We start from the raw sequence: 19,326 nt of genomic DNA on the forward strand, positions 1-19,326 counted from the left end.
TTATTGTTCTTGTGACCTTTCATTTTTGGCTCAGATATATAAAAAAAAAGTTTCCTTCCAGTCTGTGTTGCTGTGATCTTTGTTCTCACACATACACATGAGCAAAAAACTTAACATCAAACATATTTAGTAGTAGTAGTGTTATACAAAATAAAGATAAAATGCACAGTGCTTTTACCATCCCAAATGGACTTAGTTATCTTGGTGGTAGTCTAATAGTAATAAAAATGATACTTATCATAAAAGGTATAATTAATTATTTCAAATTTTCTGATATACACATCTAAATAAAATTGTGCAGTAATAAATAAAAAGAATATGTATGTTTCATTAAAAAATATAAAAAAAATTGATGAATTTTTTTATTTTATTTTCATAGCAGACGGATGCTGCACCTAACTACGGATATATTACAGTCAAAGTTACTTATAACTGTGCCACAGAAAGTTTATGCGTTGATGGTAAGTATACAAATTTTTGCAGTATCCTATTATCCTATACACATAATAGATGAAGTAACCATGATTCTACCGGTTGATGCGAATGATCATGCACTTTTGATATGGGAAATGGCTAGACAGACAGATGACCTGTCATGGTATGATTAACTGAAAGGAAGGAAGAGAAAGTGCATGAGTTCAGGATCAGTTGCTGATGGCAGTCCGATTGTATTCCCAAAGTTAGGACGAGAAATAAAGTAAAGTGAAATGGATGAATCATGGAATTATGCAAATGCTGTTGAAGGAAATATCATAGGAAGTATAAAGAACAGAATACTGTTCAGTGGCAAGAAATAAGGCCTAGGTTACAGAGGTGTTAAGTTCAATGAGGAAAGTAAAATTGGCATTTAAAAGGAAATTGGATGAGGTAGCAAAATCAATGATGCTACAATTATTTCATTTTACTGCTTGATAATTCTATAATTGTGTGGTTAGTATGAAGAAAGAGTAAGCATAGAATATGATTTAGTTGCTGAAAGATTGAAAAATTGGAAGAGGTCTTGAATTACAGTGAAAAATAAGAGGAGATACTATCAGTTCAGGAATATAAATTGTTTGGAATTTTAAGTAAGCATGATTTTTACTCTTGAGAGACAATTGTGACATTATGATTAGGAATTATAGACACATTAACACAAGAATATTTTAATATTTGCCAAATATTTCAGTCTGAAACTAACAGACTATCTTCAGTGGCTACATAGGAACAGTTTTTAACAAGGTGGAATACCAATAATTGATCATTCAAAAGTAGAATGAGCTACATGATGTTGCATTGCTAAGCATTAAAGAGAGGAAAAATTTCATCAGAGTGATGATTAAATTATAGGTATAAATTCACAATTTCATATAATAATATTAATTTATAAATAACATTAGACTAATGTAGGAGGAATGGGGTGCTTAAGGGTTAAAGCTGTATAACTGAGAGGAGACCTCCACATAGCCTCTAAAGGAATGTGGAGAACCGACCAGGGCTTCTGACCTAATGTCCAATCCTCACCTTCTCGTGGTGCACCCTGTTGAGTATATACTTGGATACTGAACGAATGAGGATGGGCTGGCAATTTGGGATTTAGCCAACCAAATTGTATTCTTATTGGTTAAACCAAAATAAAAAATGATGGTACAACATGACAAAATTTCATGCCGGCTGGGGCGTTGCCCAGTTAAACAAGGCCCCCGTTGTTTTCGCCAGGAAACCAGGGCGAACAGCGATAAGTCAGCTACTGGAACAAATCTGAAAACCAACCCCAACTCAACATCACCAGAGTTAAAGATAGGTACTATCAACGTAAGAAGCCTGAATGTCAAAGAAATGGAGCTAGCTGAGGAATTAGATAAGTACCAGATCGACATAATAGGGGTGACTGAAACAAAAAAGACCAAAACTGGTGAGATCTTTCTGAGCAATAAATACAAAATGTTATATTCAGGCAATGACAATCAAGGAAAAGCAGAAGTAGCCATAGTATTCAACACAAAATACGAGGCTAATCTTCTTGAATGGCAGTCAGTCTCAAGTAGAGTAATGTGGGCAAATATGAGAATGGGGAACTGGACAGTGAGACTTATTTGTGCCTATGGTCCCACAGAAGGTTCTACTAAGGTAGAAGTGGAGGAATTTTTTGAGGTTTTAGAAAAAGCAACTGACACAATGAAAAAGGAAAAGTTGGTCCTTGTTGGGGATCTAAATAGCAGAGTAGGAAATGATTGTGAGATATATAAAAATATTTTTGGAAAATTTGGAGACAAGAGCAAAGCAAATAATAATGGCAAATATCTGTTGGATTTCTGCTCAGGACATGGACTGGTTATTGCTAACACCATGTTCCAACATAAAAATGTCCACAAATTCACATGGAGAGAAGAGGCTAGGAATAAGAAAAGTCTCATTGACTATGTTATTGTTGATAGTGATGTTTTCTCCCTGGTGCAGGACACCAGAGTGTACAGAGGATTTGAAATTGGAAGTGATCACTATTTAGTCTTGAGCAGGATAAAATTGAATTTCATATTGAAAAGAATAACATGTAAGAAAGTTTTAAAGCGAATAAAAGTTGAGTATCTCTCAGATGTGAACTGCAGACTAAAATACACAAAAAAATTATTGAAGAAAAAATGAAAGAGTTTGAGAACAGGAATCAAACCTTGGAGATTCAGTGGCAAACTCTGAAGAAAACATTGATTGATTCTGCCAGAGAGGCATGTGGTGAGGTTGTCTGTAAGGATAAAAAAATCAGAACTCCCTGGTGGACACAGGAAGTTAAAGAGGCAGTGAAGGAAAAGAAGAAAGCATATCAAAAGTTCTTGTCAAATAAGTCAGCTTGTGCTCTTAGATAATATAGAGACAAATGCAAGAATGCTAAACACTGTGTAAAACTAGCTAAACAAAAGTCATGGGAGGACTTTGGCAAGAATATAGAAAATAAATATCAAGAAGGTGGCAAAATATTCTGGAGGTTGTTGAAGAAGCTTAGGAAAGAGTGAGCACTCTTTGGAATGGAGGAAAGAGTGCTGTAAAAGGAGTTAGAGATGATAAAGGTGAGATGAAAACTGCAGAAAAAGATATCCTTGAAGTATGGAGTAATTACTTTGAAAAACTGCTAAATAAAACAAGCAGTGATGATAGCACAGTGGTAAAAAGCACTGAACAGGCATGCAGTCAGGAATACATATCCATACTTGAAGTAGAAAAAGCCATCAAAGGCTTGAAATGTGGAAAGGCAGCTGGAGTAGATGATATTCGACCAGAAATGCTGAAGTATGGTGGTATAAGAGTTTTACAGTGGCTGCACTGCATAATTCAGAAAGCCTGAACAGAGGGATGAATTCCCGATGATTGGAGTAGAGCTCTCATAGTACTCATATATAAAAAGGGAAATAAAACTGAATGTGAGAATTACAGAGGTATTTCCCTACTGAGTGTTCCTGGCAAGATCTAGGCAAGTACACTTGAGAAATGGTTGAGAAGAATTGTGGAAGAAAAGCTTGGTGAAGAACAAGCTGGATTCAGGCCAAACAGAGGCTGTCAGGATCAGATATTCACTTTATGACAAATAGTCGAGAAAGCATGGGAATATAACAAAGATCTGTATTTAAGTTTTGTCGATTTGGAAAAGGCATATGATAAGGTGCCAAGAGAGAAGCTATTCAATATGCTGCAGTTATATGGTGTCAATGGGGCATTATATCAAGCAATACTTAGTCTTTATTTGAGTTGTAAGTCAGTAGTTAGAATTGAAGGAAGTACAGGAAGGTGGTTTAATGTTAAATCTGGTGTGAGACAAGGATGTACGTTATACCCTCTGTTATTCATTATCTATATGGATCACATTATGAAGGAAAGTGGTATTAAACATGATATCAGAATTGGAGATGTTAATGTCAGCTCTTTGCTTTATGCGGATGATGTTATACTTCTAAATAAATCCGCTACAAGTCTGCAAGATTCTCTGACTAAACTGAATAGCTGTTGTAATAGATATGGTATGAAGGTCAGCAATAAAAAGACAAAGACAATGAAAATAGGCAGAATCATAAAAAATGTCAACTGTGTTGTGAATGGAGAACCTGTGAAACAAGTAAAACATTTCAGTACTTAGGCACGATTTTTACTGAAGATGGTAAATTAAATATAGAAATAGACAACAGAATCAACAAAGCTGGTATGGTAGGAAATCAGTTGAATAAATTCATATGGAATAAGAGAGAAATTAGTCAGAACACTAAATTAGCTGTATACAAGACAGTGTTCAAACCAGTTTTAACTTATGGATCTGAGAGCTGGGTCAGAAGTAAAACACTTGACCAAAGACTAGAGACCGCAGATATGAGAGTCCTGAGAAAGATTATAGACGTGAACAGATGGCATCAATGGCAATATCATATTAAAAATGAGGATATTAAGAAAGAACTTGATATTGTCAGCATCCAGGAATGTGTTAGCAAAGCTAATCTCAGGTGGTATGGTCACCTAAACACAATGGGTGAGGAAAGATTAGCAAAACAAGTGTTGTTTTGCTAATCTTTAATTAGCAAAACAAGGTCGTTTTGCTGCCAGGTTGGCAGCAAAATGACCCAGAGGAAGACCAAGATATAGGTGGATTGATATGGTAAAGTGCCTTAGACCAGTGCTTCCCAAACTTCTGGATATCAGGGCCCTCTTAGCAAAAATTAAAATATTTCACGGCCCCACTCGAAACAAAATCGTAATAGAGAGATATATTATTATAATATTTATTGTATTTATATTCAATACAAAACATACACAGCGAATATTGCAAAAATCAAGTGCAAATATTAGGTTTTTTGACTCTTACCGTTTGGTTCTGAAGACGATGCGGGCTGTTCTGGTAAAATATGAAATACTGTCCTTTTTTTTTTTTAGTCTGTTTCTGCTTCTTCAGATTGTTCCCGGGATATTTTATTTTTATATTTTATCAACCACTTATCCATCTCAGGGTTAAATTTTTTAACGTAGAATAGATCAAATAATATCACCACTTACCAATACTGGCACACCACAGACTGATAACATGAAATTAGTGAATATTACCTGAATAAGGGAATCCCCCGGACCAGGAACATTTTTCACTTTTGTGACTTTTCTCCTTTTACGGTAATTAAGCCTAACGCGAAACAGACAGCAAAGGCAGTCTGTTTATTAAAACGTGCAATATGATTGGTGCGGTATTAACAAAAGATTGTGCAACCGAAAGATAAAAGCATAGCTGACAATTGAGTTGAAATGCTAACTCTCTTCAAACGAATTCCATATGTGAAACTGCCATAACATTCATTATATATATATTACTTAGTTTTAACACGTTCGGTTGAATTTTATTGCTGCCTTGGGAAATCGAACTCACACACATCTAATTAATAACAATAGTTTTTAGTTAGATACTGTGTTTGCCCATGCAACATATGGTTTTGTTTCGGTCTATACAGCATAGTTTCTGTATGAGGGGACATGTGATTCATTAATTAGTGGGTTTTTATCCCAGTTGTCTCTAATTGCACTATTTGTTGAGAAATATATTACACAGACTCCTCATACCTTATTCACTGGCATAATAAAAGTACTTGTATTTATTGCCTCTGCAGTATAGTGGCTGTTAGGGAGGGGTGTTGTTTACCACTGCAAGCAAGTTACTATCTCCCCACATAAACTTGTTTAAGCTTTTTTTCATGTGTGAAGTATATGCGAAACTTTTATTGGTAACAGAAAACTAGCTCGGATGACAGTGATAATATAAAACGAGTTTTGATATGTATATAAAGTCAATATCAACAGTCCCTGATTACGGACACGTGATGAAAGGGACAGGAAGGTTTGGAGCTTCCCTGAAGAGCATTCGAAGTAAATACAATTAACCACTGCTTTGAAATGAAACATATGAATAAACAATATTTACTAATATTCATTAAGCGGCGAAATACTCAGGAAGCAAAGTTTGTGAACCAACACTAATGTGAGAATTTTTCCATTACAATTTAAAAAATAACAAAAAAGAAATAATAAAAGTTAAATACGTTTCTTTTAAAATAAAAAAATCTACTTAGTCTTAAAACATTTTAAATTTGTTTTCATTATTTCACGGCCCCCCCCCTCAACAAAACCTACGGCCCCCAGTTTGGGAAGTGCTGCCTTAGGCGATAGAAATATAAGATAAGTAACAGACTGATTTGGAGGACAATTGTAGATAGGAAGTTAGTAATGATATACTTTTTTCATGTAGTACTATCATATCCTGTACACCCCTTGTGGGTACATGGCAGGAATTTGATGATGATGATGATAATGTAGGAATTAAAAGTCCTGATTAAAAAGAAAAAAAAAATTTAATGTGTTATCCTGATTAAACTTTCCCATATTTCTGATAAGGATATACGGTCATTTCGATAAGACATTAAATTTTTTTTTTTAATTGAGACTTTTAATTCCTACATTAGTCCTAACGTTATTTATAAATTAAGATTATTATATGAAATTGTGAATTAATACCTATAAGTTAATAATCACTCTGATGAAATTTTTTCCTCTCTTTAATGCTTAGCAACGTAACATCACGTGGCTCGTTCTACCTTTGAATGATCAATTGTTGGTATTCTGCCTTGTTAAAAACTGTTCCTATGTAGCCACTGAAGATAGTCTGTTAGTTTGAGACTGAAATATTTGGCAAATATTAAAATATTCTTGTGTTAATGTGTCTATAATTCCTAGTAAGCATGATGTTTACGAGGCTGTGTGACTACATGGGATATTGCCACATATATTAAGGGAACTTGTAAGGAAGTTGACAATGCCCCTGACTTGGACATTGAACCGGAGTCTGACAACAGGAACATTCCCAGAATAGTTCAAGATTATCAAGCAACTGTTCAGTTGTTTGCTAATGCTGCTAAAGTGAGAACAGCAATTTCAGAGAATTCTGATGTAACGTTGCAAAAGATTTGAATAGTTGCCTACCTCGAAAGATGAACGAGTTTATCATTTCAATGTTGCTATGTCACACACTTTCAAAGTGCAGTTTTAAAGTTAAAAGTTGAATTGCAAAGTTTAAATCCTTGTCTGCCACCACTCCAAGTCTCTTGTCTCCCCCAACAAGTGTATACTTTGCATCCCAATTTTAGAATCTTACACTTGCAACATTGAACTGACAGTTCCATACTGATGCCCACTCGTACAATCTATTCAAGTCATTCTGTAAGGCCACATCATCTGCTTGATTTCTCATCACTATCCCCAATTTTGCATCATCTGCAAACAGTTGTATATCACCAGTTAAACCCATCCCAATATCATTAATATACAAATTAAATTACAATGGTCAAAAGACAGACCCCTGTGGCCCACCCTAGTGACTTTTGGCTTCCTGGATACTGTGCAACTTGCTGATACCTATCTGAGAGCCAGTTGCCTATCCAACTCACTAAGCTGTCATCCGATCCTATCTGCTTCAGTTTAGTTACCAGCTTATGGCGTGGTGATCAAAATCCTTACCAAAATCTAAGTATACCACTGTATATGCATCTCTGTTGTCCAATACATTCATCACCTTGTTATAGTACATAAGCAAGTTTGTAACACACAACCTCCCTTTAAACCACGTTGACCAGCACAAAGAATATTACTGTTATCAAGCATATTACTTTCATCACATTCTCCTTTAAGTACACCCCCTTGTCATACGTAACTTATTTTTAATGGTACCAAGTTAATGTGGAAGCGTTTTTATCATAGAATGAATGGAGGCAAGGGTAGAAAAAGAGGCCATCCCTGAAAACTGTATAAGGTGGGTATAACCAGAAAGGGAGGGTGAGAAAGCATGTTCTTTGCCAAGAGCAGTAGGTGAATGAGATTCATTGGCTGAGAGTGGTGATGGGAAGTGTGCACATGTAGAGTGAGTTTAAGGCATGGTTTGATTAACTTTGCATGTGACAGTGGAAGGCCTCTGCATTAAGTCTTTTGGCTGCTTTAATATAGGTATGTAAACTAACATATAAAAAAAATTATAACACCATTTTTTTACCAATGGTGAAAAAAGGTCACTATTTTTTCAAAATCTTTTGACTCCATGGTAGTCTGGTGCCCATAATAATAATAATATTTGAAGGGGGTCTATGCATGAAAACACATAGACCCCCTTCAAATAGGAATAATATTTGTGGGGGGGGGGTCTATGCATGAAAGCACAGATCTCAGTTATTCACATGTTCCTGCAGTTGTTTGAAGCATTTTAGGACTGTTTACTTGATTCTCATTTGTGAACAGGAAGAAAAAAATTCAAAGTGAAGAGATCTTCAAATATCATTACAAGGTTCTTTCAAAGACTCATTGTTTAATGTCCACTCAATCTATCATACTTTTCCTTATGATAGGAATCAGAACAGTAAGTTAATACTGATTTTTAGTGGAATCGGTGGCATAGTAATTAAATAATAACGTAACATGTAAAAACCACAGTGATATCTTTAATTAGTAAAAGGACAGATATTTCGTACTAAAATTAATAGTACATCTTCTGTGTCTGTAACAGTAATAGGAATGGAATACAGGCAAAACGTTCGATGGATCACCTATTAAAATACAATTGTTACCGCATGCTAGGAAATAACAGAAATAACAAATTTAATCTATGAAGATAAATGGTTTTTTACATAAGATAAAAGTCTCCCAGATCTTTGAGAGAGACATACAGTCATTTCTATTTAAATTCGGTCAGTGTAGTTTCACAACTTTCTTTGAATAAGCTTTCGTATTTGAATTTGCATCTATGGAGGAGAACTGCTTTATCCCACTGGACACTATGAATAGAGTCAATACTGTGCTGCGCCAGACCAGAATTCAGAGGTTTGTTATAATCAATATAATATTGATGTTCTTTTATTCTTTTTTCCAAACAATGGCCAGTTTGTCCGAAATTTTATCTTATGTAAAAAACATTTATCTTAATAGATTAAATTTGTTATCTCTATTATTTCCTAGCATGCGGTAACAATTATATTTGGACCACTGAACGTTTTGCTTGTATTCCATTCCTATTACTGTTACAGACACTGAAGTATTAATTTTAGTACTATTAATTTTAGTACGAAATATCTGTCCTTTTACTAAATAAAGATATCACTGTGGTTTTTATGTGTTACTTTATTATTTAGTAAGTTAATACACCTTACTGTTCTGCAGTACATTTTATTTATTGGCTATGAGAAAAAAATCTATTTATCATACTCTTACTAAGCAAACCTCATCTCATCCTCCTTCTTTTTCCAAGTATGAAGTGTTTCCCCACATTCTTTTTCAGTTTTCCACATATTGAAAATTTTCACTTGTCAATTTCCTTTACAATCCCTTAGTCAACCTGTATGTCACTCCCACATCATCTTCCTGTGAGAGTTCACCAATTTTTTGTTGTTAACATTCTTTTAAACAATCTTTATACTCAGCATTTCATAGTTCTGATATCAACTTAGTTATCTACCTCTTATACATTTTCAACTTCCATTTCTTATGCTATGTGAACTGATCTTGATCATAGTAGCCCAGATGCTCTTGTATCAAGACTCTTCAAAGAGATACAATAACTTCCTTGTTATTGCAAATCAATGTCCCTCTCAGCATTGCTTGCCATAATCTTTTTTTGTGCGTGTATTTTTCTCAAAACTTCAATAGATTGTTATGACGATATTGTGTGCAGACTTAATTTAATAATGGTAATACACTTCTTTTCTCAGTACACCAGTTGCTGGATGATTATCTGAACTATTTTACAGTCTGTTATTTTAATTATACAATCACATGTGCCACAGTAGAAAACTATATTTATTTTACAACACTTTGGTCTTATGATATCATCATAAGACCAAAGACATCATCAGTATGAGTGAAAAACAACAGTAAAGAATTTGAACAATAGAATAGTAGAGCACATGTGCCAAATTTGAATCCCTCCATAGGCATAATTCCACTTTTGTTAAGTTAAAAACTATTGGGCTGAACATTAATTTAAAATGAAAATGTAAATAATAATTAATGACATCTTAATATGTAGGATGAAATATTTGTAAAATAAATAATTTCCTTCTCTGCTACACATATGATTATATGAAAAATCTGTACGAAAAACTATATGAAAAAATCTGTTATCTTCATACCAATTACAATGAGTATCTTCTCAGATAGAGTTATTCATTTCATTCTAAACATATCAAAACATGCGATAACTAGTTTCATTGGCTCCCACTACTATGTTACCAGATGTTTAATTATAGGAACCACTACACTAGATGATAAATGTTGCTAAACATCCTCAAAATTAACTTACATCAAATTGCCGATTGTTAAACTCTCCAGAAAAGTTTCAGTCTCGTTTTGTTTTTAATTGCACTGATAGATTTATTTTAAGTACTAAAATATTTTTTAGTATTTAAAATAAATACTGTAATTAAAATTATATTAATTATATAAATTATATTATATTAAAATTAGTACTTAAATTAAATTCAGGCAAATACACATTAAATAATGTTCTTCTTTAACCAGTATTACTAATTAAATGTAATTCTTTCTCTGTAGTACTGAATTCCCGTGAGCTGATACCTCTTGATCCTAATGGTAAGACTTCCATTAAAATTACAGAAGCTAATCAATGGTGTATGTTTATCTTACATCTATTCAGTTTTGTGAAACCTAACAAGAGAAAATATTTTCAAAATGAAATATAAGTTGAACATTATTTCCTGAAAGAATAATCCTTTGTTGAAATAAAATATATTTCAAATTTTGTCATTCAAAATAATATTACTTTCATATTTGTAACATTTCTATTCATACATTTTAGTAAACAATGTAACCAGAAGATTTAAAATGATGATGAGATCTACAGATATCCTTCAGTAAGAATTTGCTTTTGAAATTTCATTACCAGCATGAGGCCACCATCCTGCTTATCAGAATACTGAAGTAGCTTGAAAAAAGTTCTATGTTTAGTCTTGAAAACAGGGATTTGGGATAATCAAATCCTAGCCATCCATAGTACTAATACTAATATATGAGCTTTATTACCTTTCACGGGTGGTATTCATTAAAAAGAAAGAAATCATTTGGACCACTATGGATTTAAATACATAATGTGTTGTGGATATAAAACATTATTACACTAAATGTAATCATAACAGGCATTGAATTTTTGGATCATAATTTTTTTTAATGAAATATTTTTTCAGCAGATGATTGGGATATAATATACTACTTAGCACAGTCTATATTCTTTATATCAAAATCATAAAATCATAATCCTAGTGTCCTGAATGAACATAGCAGTATATTTGAGCTGTACTAAGAAAAGTGTTTTTAAATAGCATATACTGTGGCTTTTTTGTCATATAATTGTGCTTGATTTTTTTTCATGCTGGACATAAGTATCCTACAGTAGTGTTGGCATTTTTGTTTGTTTATTTGTGTTTTTGCCACTTCTTTGTTCCTAATTCCTCTGCTTTCTGAAAATAGTATCCATAAAGATGCTTACATCTATGATAACAAAAGCTTCAGCACAAAGATCAAGTTCTGCCCTGAATTTTTCCCAGTGGATGCATTGCAAAAATTTGGTGCATACAGGAAGCAAAAATTGCTTTCTGTATGCACCAAAAAAAAAAAAAAAAGTGAAAAAATGGGTTAATGAAAAGCAGGGAAGCATTAATATATGCAAAAAAAAAAAAGTATTAATATGTGCATTTTGAAATAGGAGCTAGATTCTGGACCATAATAGAAGAGCTTTGGCAAGAGTTGGTGAAAATGAAAATTAAAATGAAGCATCTGGAAGATGAGATTAAACATCTATAGAAGAGATTAGCTGATGTGAATGAATTATGAAGAAAGAGTCAAAAGATAATCATATATCATTATATAGGGACTCGATCATTAAACGTGTGATGATGAATAAAGTACACAAAACATGCTTTCCTGGTGGAAAAAAGCATTAATTATTTGTAAAAACATATAATTGATGTTTTGCAGAGAAGGAAAGAGTGGGCATCAGAATTAGTGGTAGTTGTGGGCACAAATGAACAAATGTTGGTTTGTTCTAAAAAACGAAGTAAAAAATGAATATTGATCAAGACTTTATTATTATTACCCTAGGACTGCATGAGTCAAAGGCTCATCTAGGAGGTCTCTTTATCATACACACAGCTCATTATACTGCACCTTAAATGCATTCAAATTCTCTGCAGACACCACACTCTCAAGCAAGTCATTCCAACTCTGCATGCAAAAAATTCTGCTTCTTGCTCCCTTCTTCACACCCTTATACAGTACAGCTTCCAGGGATGACCTCTTGTTCTCCCACCATTTTATGAAAACTCTTCGACATTGATCCTATAACAACCCCTTACCAACTTGTACATCTCTATCATATCATCCCTCTTCCTCACTAGACTCTGTAAATTGCATCTTCTCAACCTTTCCCTTAGTCAGTTGTCTCTGGACCCTTACCAACATCTTCATCCATTTGAAAACTAGGTGACCAAATCTGTGCACAGTATTCCATGTGTGGCCTAATCAGAGCCTTATATACAATGAAACAAGAATATCCTTAACTGCAGAGAGGACACTGACTCTACAAGTCAGTTTCCTGTGCATCATTCCCAGAATTCATTGTGTTGTCCTCACAATTTTGGCAATGTGTCCTCTAAATTTTAGATCCTTATCCACCATCACTCCAAGATCTTATTTCTGCCAACTCCAACAATGTATCCCCAACAAGCATAAATTCTACATCCCATCTTTGTTTCCTAAATTTTAAAACCTTATATTTTGCAACATTGAACTGGCATACCTACTCCCATGCTCATTCACTCAATCTGTTCAAGTCTTCTTGTAAGGCCACAACATCTGCACATCAATTTTAGATCAAATCAGTTTTAGCAATTTACTTGCCTTTCACAATAAGGTAATGAGTGTGTTAGATATGTGAGAATCATATACAATGATATTCTTGTCTTTTTTGTAAAAGCATTTGATAGATTACCACATGATAAGTTAGTGTACAAGTTGCAGAGGATGGAAATAGATAGTATTTCCATCCTCTGCAACTTAGATGGATTGGTGATTCTCTCTCTCTCTCTGAACAATACCAGCAAGTTGTGTATGATGAAGCAGTGTCTCAGAAAAGGAGGGCAATGAGTGGCATGCTCTAGGGTTCCTGCTGTTTAACTTGTTTGTAAATAATATATCCTGTAGACTGACTGGGGATCTTCAGTTGTTGGCTGATGATGCAAAGTTGGAGAAAATTATAAGTCTGCTAATGTTAATTCCTTTCGGGAAGATTTGAATATAAACTTTTGACTTGAACAAAGGAGCAGGGTTGTAATTTTAATATTAATAAGTGCAAGGTGTGTATTTTGGATTGCAGAAGTATAAGGCTGTATACTATATTGATGGTGCTCTACTGTAGGAAGAGTAGATGAGATTCAAGTTTTGGGAGTGATGGCTGACAGAAGACTGAAGTTTAGATGGCATATTTCACATGTTGCCAAGACTGCACATTTTAGTGCTGCTATGATAAGAAGTACTCTAACATGTAGGGATGAGGAGGTGGTTGTGCCACTATATAAAGCACTGGTCAGATCACACTTGAACTATAGCACTCAGATTTTGTCACCTGGTTTCCAATTTGATGTGAAAACATTGAAGGGAATTCAGAGACAAGTGACTGCGACAATGCTGGCTATGGAGAGAGGTTGAAGAAATGTGGATTGCAGAATTTGGTGGATAGGAGGAAAAGAGGTGATATGATAGAAAGTTTAAGTTGTTAGTGAGAGGATTTTATCACATTAATCCAGAGAGGATTATGAAAAAGAGTGGAAGGCAAGAAGGGGAAAAACCAGAGGCCATCCCTGGAAGTTGTGTAAGAGTGTGGTGAAGAGGGATGTGAGTAGTAGATTTTCTATATGGAGAATTGTGAGTGAATGGAATTCATTACAGAAATATGCCATTAATGCAGGGAGTGTTAAGGATTTTAAGATCTAGTATAATAATATGTTGTCATTTGAATGAACTTCCCACTATGAGTCTTTCCACTATTATTATTACACCTTCCATATATATGCCAACTATATATGAAAAGGTGTAATAACAATAATAAAATTTGATGCTCTAAGAAAGCTACTGCTAAGAACTGTCAGTATTACTGTTACCAGACCTCCATCTAAAGTGCAGTGAGACTAATACAGACAGGGTATGGTCCATCTTATTAAAACAGTATATTGCTATTGGTTGAAATGTATTTAGTCTGTAAATTGCATTTGTTCTCTGGCTGGTTTGTCTGTATGGGATGAAAAACCTGAATTTTCAGGAGGTTAAATCCTGCCATCCACATAGAGAATGGCTAACTCATTGTCAGTTGAAAAGCCTTTATAAAAGCTCTTTTGCATCCTAGACAGGATTTAAATCCAAATTTTTTCTGGATTTAAATCCTGTCTAGGATGCAAAAGATGCTATGATATCCTTTTCTGTCAAAAGGATATCATAGTTTCTAATTGAGCTATAGAAGTTCTTTGTTATGTTCATTTATACAATTATAACAATACAGCAATACCTTTGCAATGGCTTTATATCAGATTTTATAATAATAATATTAAGATTTTTTTGTAGTGTAGAAAAGGGCCTCTGATTTTTTGTAAGAAGGAAAAACTATAAAATTAAAATGTTATAAACATGGCCTCTTATCAGAAAAAAATAATATATCTATATCAGAAAAAAAAATATAAATAAATAAAACCACAAAATTGGTGATCTGTCTCCTAGATCCATAATTAATGACACTGAATTTCAAATTTTCACTGTGCAACGTGAAGGCACACTTTAATGACAAAGGCACAATATTTAAATATTGAAAATACACTTAAATTAGTTCTTTTTTCAAGTGATGATCCTTTTCAGATAAGCCACAAAATATAATGGAGCATAAAGGCCTTTGAGAAAATGTTGAAAGAAGTATTCCTGGAAGCAGATTATTCATTTTTTCAAGATCAAAGGTGATATTATTTTTTCTATTCAAGATTTACACGTCTCTCACACAGCAATCATGTCCTGCATAAAAATAATGAATTGTGATTTGATTGATCAGAAGCAGGAACCTTAATGATTTTTTTTTATGCAGTTCACTGAATTTATCATACAGCAAGGGTAAAATTCATGGTAGGAGTATGTACCATGCTTTTAAAAAATACAGAAGAAATGATTTTCTAGTTTGCAAACCATTGTCAATAACTACTGAATGAGCAGCTTTGAAAACAGATAAAATAAACAAATTTCTTCTTTGCATAAGTGATGATGATGATTTTCTAGATTTTTTATTTTACCACTGCTTTTTTGTCAGTATGCACTCTGTTGTCAAATATTGAGCATGACATTTGTAAGTACAAGAAAACTGAAAGCTACATTTGAGATACAAAACAAGTTTGAGTATGGAGAATTATTGTATCATGCAGATTTGTAATGATTAAGCAGGTGAAAATTTTTACCAAGGTTCATTGGTTTGATCTATGAGTTATTAATGTCAAAGGAGACATTCAGGTTAATGATCATGACTGCGGTTGGACTTGATTGTCCTTATTTAAGAGAATTGTCCTTGTCAAGATCCACAAACCAACTCATTATACTGAAATTAAAATTGTAAGAAATATCTAAAACAACTAATGAAATCATTGGTGATGTTTCATAAGCAAATTATATTTATTACCTTCTCAGCTGAATAAAAAGAAACTGAAACTTGCCAAATGTGGCTGAAGAATTTTTGAAGGAAATATGCACATCTGAAGTAAGACATATGCTATGAATCTTTCTCTAAATTTGTTAAGAATGTTAAGCAGTCATCTACTTATCATTCTTCTTCATTTCTACTTATTATTTGTGAGCATGTTTCTTGTTGATGAGTATCAATTACATGGATGAAGAATAATCACCATAATATTTGGACTGCTGTTTAAGATCAGCAATTATACACAGAAATTCAGTGAAACCAGTATGCAGTACAGTTTTCTTTCTGTCTTTTATAATTTACAACATCATACTTGTACTGCTACATAGTGTATCGTTACATTTTTTTTTTAAAGAATATATTTGGAGAATAGCAGCACTATTATCTTACAATAGCAAGCCTATATTTTTATTAAAAGAGACAGAAAGATGTCTGTCTGTTAAGACAGATTCTTGTTTTTCTCTCTAGTATTAGGTAATTTATAGTATATGTTGACAAGTCCATTAACATAGAATTCAACTATCAAGTGAAAGCCATAATTATATGGTGCTTTAGTATAAAATACTGACAACATCAGTACCCAGTCTATATAAACAGCACAATAATAACCCTTTTTTTTTTAACCAAGCAAGCTCTCTTCTAATTACCAAACTACAGGAAACATGATCCTACTCATTCTTCTTTTGTGTATTCCTGTCTAACAATACTGTAAATCAAAAGGAAGTTGTCCATATTACACCCACCTCTTTCTAACCTAACCCAATGTCTTACTATAACCACCTCTCACTCTATTCATTCTTCTGTTGCTGTTTTTCATATTTCTTTCCAGAAATCCTTTCTGAATTAATATAAGCTGTTCATCCTTCTCATCATCCCAGTTTCATTAGTCAGCACTAAGTACCTCTTAAAATGTAACATATCTTTCTGTTTTAATGAATGGCTTCATCTTGTGCTGTGATTTGTCCTCATGAAATAATAGTTACTATTAACCTCTATATAATATATTCAAAGCATTTTGACTCATTCTAAGGGTCTTTCACTCATTCTATTAAGTTCTAAGAAGTTAACAAGAGACCTTCACTAATAATTATTCACATAATGCCTATTAGAACTCCCCCTAAAGTCAGTCGTACATTTCATTCACAACTTCCTCTGGCATATCTCACTTATTCAACACGCTCCAAGAAAAAAAAATCTAGTCCTTGTATTCCTGCTAAATGCACTCTTATTTAATTTCCAGGGATGATGCTTTGAATATTTTAGTTGTATCTATTGTATAAAATCCCCATAATAACATATGTTTCTATCATATTTCCTCTTTTCTGCTCATGAGCCAACTTTTGCAACCTACAGAACCTTTAATTTGTCATCATAGTAGATATTCCTATCGCCATCTTGTCTTTCTGAATTCGCTACACCACTTTATCAAAACAAAGCTCTGGCGACCAGATTTAACCACTGTAGTCAAGATGAGTTTGGATCAAAGTCTTATATATATATAGAGAGAGAGGGAGAGAGAGAAAGAGAGGACAATAACTTTCTTACCCATATGTGGGAAGTTTTTCCACTTGGTTATACTATAAATTAAAGATGCCTAGAAATTATATTCTTGGTTTAATCCTTTATCCAAGTGTAAGCAAACAAAGTTTGTGCTTGAAATAATTTCAGGACTGGGCAACTCATATACAGAAGCTAATGACTTCACATCATTTAGTATCCCATAATGCAAAGCACATATCCTTACAGACATCTATAATGCTATGTATTATGGGAAGGGCAAGGGTCACTACCCAGACCAGTTTCAACCTTTACTGAGATCTCATCAGTGGGAGCCAAACTCTGGGTAATGACCCTTCCCATAATGTATTGCATTATACATGCCTGTAAGGATATGCTTTGTATTATGGGATACTAAGGCAAGTATCCTTCCCATAATGCAATGCATTATACATGCCTGTAAGAATATGTGCTTTGCATTATTATTATTATTATTATTTTTGACACCTCCAGGGAGTCCAAAGACTCATCGAGGGAGAGTGTGCCGACAGCATCGAACGATTGGCCCCCTTCCAACTACTAACCGCACTCAAACTTACTTAACTGAGCCATTAGTAGCAGAGGCTCTACCAATCGACCAACCTTTGCCGGCTATGGGATACAAATGCAAGCGATATGAAGTCATTAGCTTCTATATACGAGTTGCCTAGTCCTGAAATTACTTCAGGCACAAACTTTGCTTGCTTACACTTGGATTAAACCAAGAATATAATTTCTTGGCATTTTTAATTTTCTTATCCATATTCTTCAGTGTGTTTTTCAGCATCAATGTGATTTCTTGGACAATCAGAATTGTCCAAGAAATCACATTGCCAGAGGGGTTGACATGAGTACATTAGCAGTGAATCAGTTTAAGTAGATGTATGATGGGATTGTGTAGGTTTGCATTGGCCTTTCATGATGAAGTGTAGAACCATCATTAGAAATCTGAATAATAAAAATTAATATTAATGTTTCCATTGAACTTTGCTTCTACTTGCATTATTACCATGTGTTAGAACAATCAGCATATTCCTGACATCAACTTCCATGGCAACAGTAGTTTCTACTTTTCATATAAGCTAAAACTGTTACTTCATCAGTAAATATTATGTGATAGGTAATATTTTAGCATATGCATACCAAAATTCTAGTTTATATTTTTTTTTTTTTTTTTGTAAAAACTTAGTAAGCCTCAGTACCACTTAGAAACTATCCACTAGTGTAGTACAGATGTGTAAAATATTTAAAAGAAATTAAACCAAGTAACCGTAATTTAATAAAGCATTTTTTTTTCTTATTATGCACTTCCTAAAGTGCATAATAGGTACATGCATTCTTATAATGATGAACAAATTTGTATCTACTTTCAAGATTACATATGAACATTTTTTATTTTTTAAAGCATCATATTTATATAGCATTTCAATGTGTTTTTATATAGTATTTTATGTAGCAGATAATGCATGAATAAATTCTCTTTCCTTTAAAACATGGATTTCCTTTATTTTCTTAAGGAAATCTATATGATAATCTATGACAATCACATTATCATTATATTTACTGTTAATTTTAATATACATATCTTTATTGCATCAGATATTGATAGTACCTTCTTCAATGAACTTGGTAATGAGTAAGTGTAAGACTCAGAAGAGTAAGTGAAAAATAAGAGTACTGAGAATAAGCATGAATGAGACTGATGACAAAAGCAAGTATGATTGTGGGAAGAGAACAAAAGTGAGTGTAATTGACAATACAAAAGAGAGTATGGTTGTCAGAATGCAAGAGAGCAAGTGTGGAGTGAAAGAAATGCAATATTTGAAAAATAAGTTCAACCAGATGAAATATTACACAAAGTATTATGCGAAATGAGATGAAACATTTGGAGGATGCGAACGAAAAGGAGCAAAAGAATAGAATGAAAGAAGGTAGAGAAAAAGAGATAATGAATGACTAAAGAGTGGCAGTGTATGTAGATTTCATTATCAAGGTGCATTGAACAAGAAGGCATGTACAAG

General features: G+C 33.5%; 1 protein-coding gene across 1 annotated transcript in view; it reads left to right on the top strand.

Annotated features, from left to right (window-relative positions):
* LOC150108197 (BAI1-associated protein 3-like) overlaps positions 1-19,326 on the top strand; it is a 709,720-nt gene that overhangs the window by 658,054 nt on the left and 32,340 nt on the right. Inside the window, exons 29-30 of the mRNA XM_090390426.1 lie at positions 380-461; positions 10,585-10,623. Of these exons, the coding sequence (XP_090246552.1) occupies positions 380-461; positions 10,585-10,623 (121 nt within the window). The remainder of the gene's footprint in view (positions 1-379; positions 462-10,584; positions 10,624-19,326) is intronic.

The sequence above is a fragment of the Typopeltis vanoorti genome, chromosome 3 (genome assembly GCF_054136105.1).
Source record: "Typopeltis vanoorti isolate ZY-2024b chromosome 3, IOZ_Tvanoo_1.0, whole genome shotgun sequence".
NCBI classification, from domain to species: Eukaryota; Metazoa; Arthropoda; class Arachnida; order Uropygi; family Thelyphonidae; genus Typopeltis; species Typopeltis vanoorti.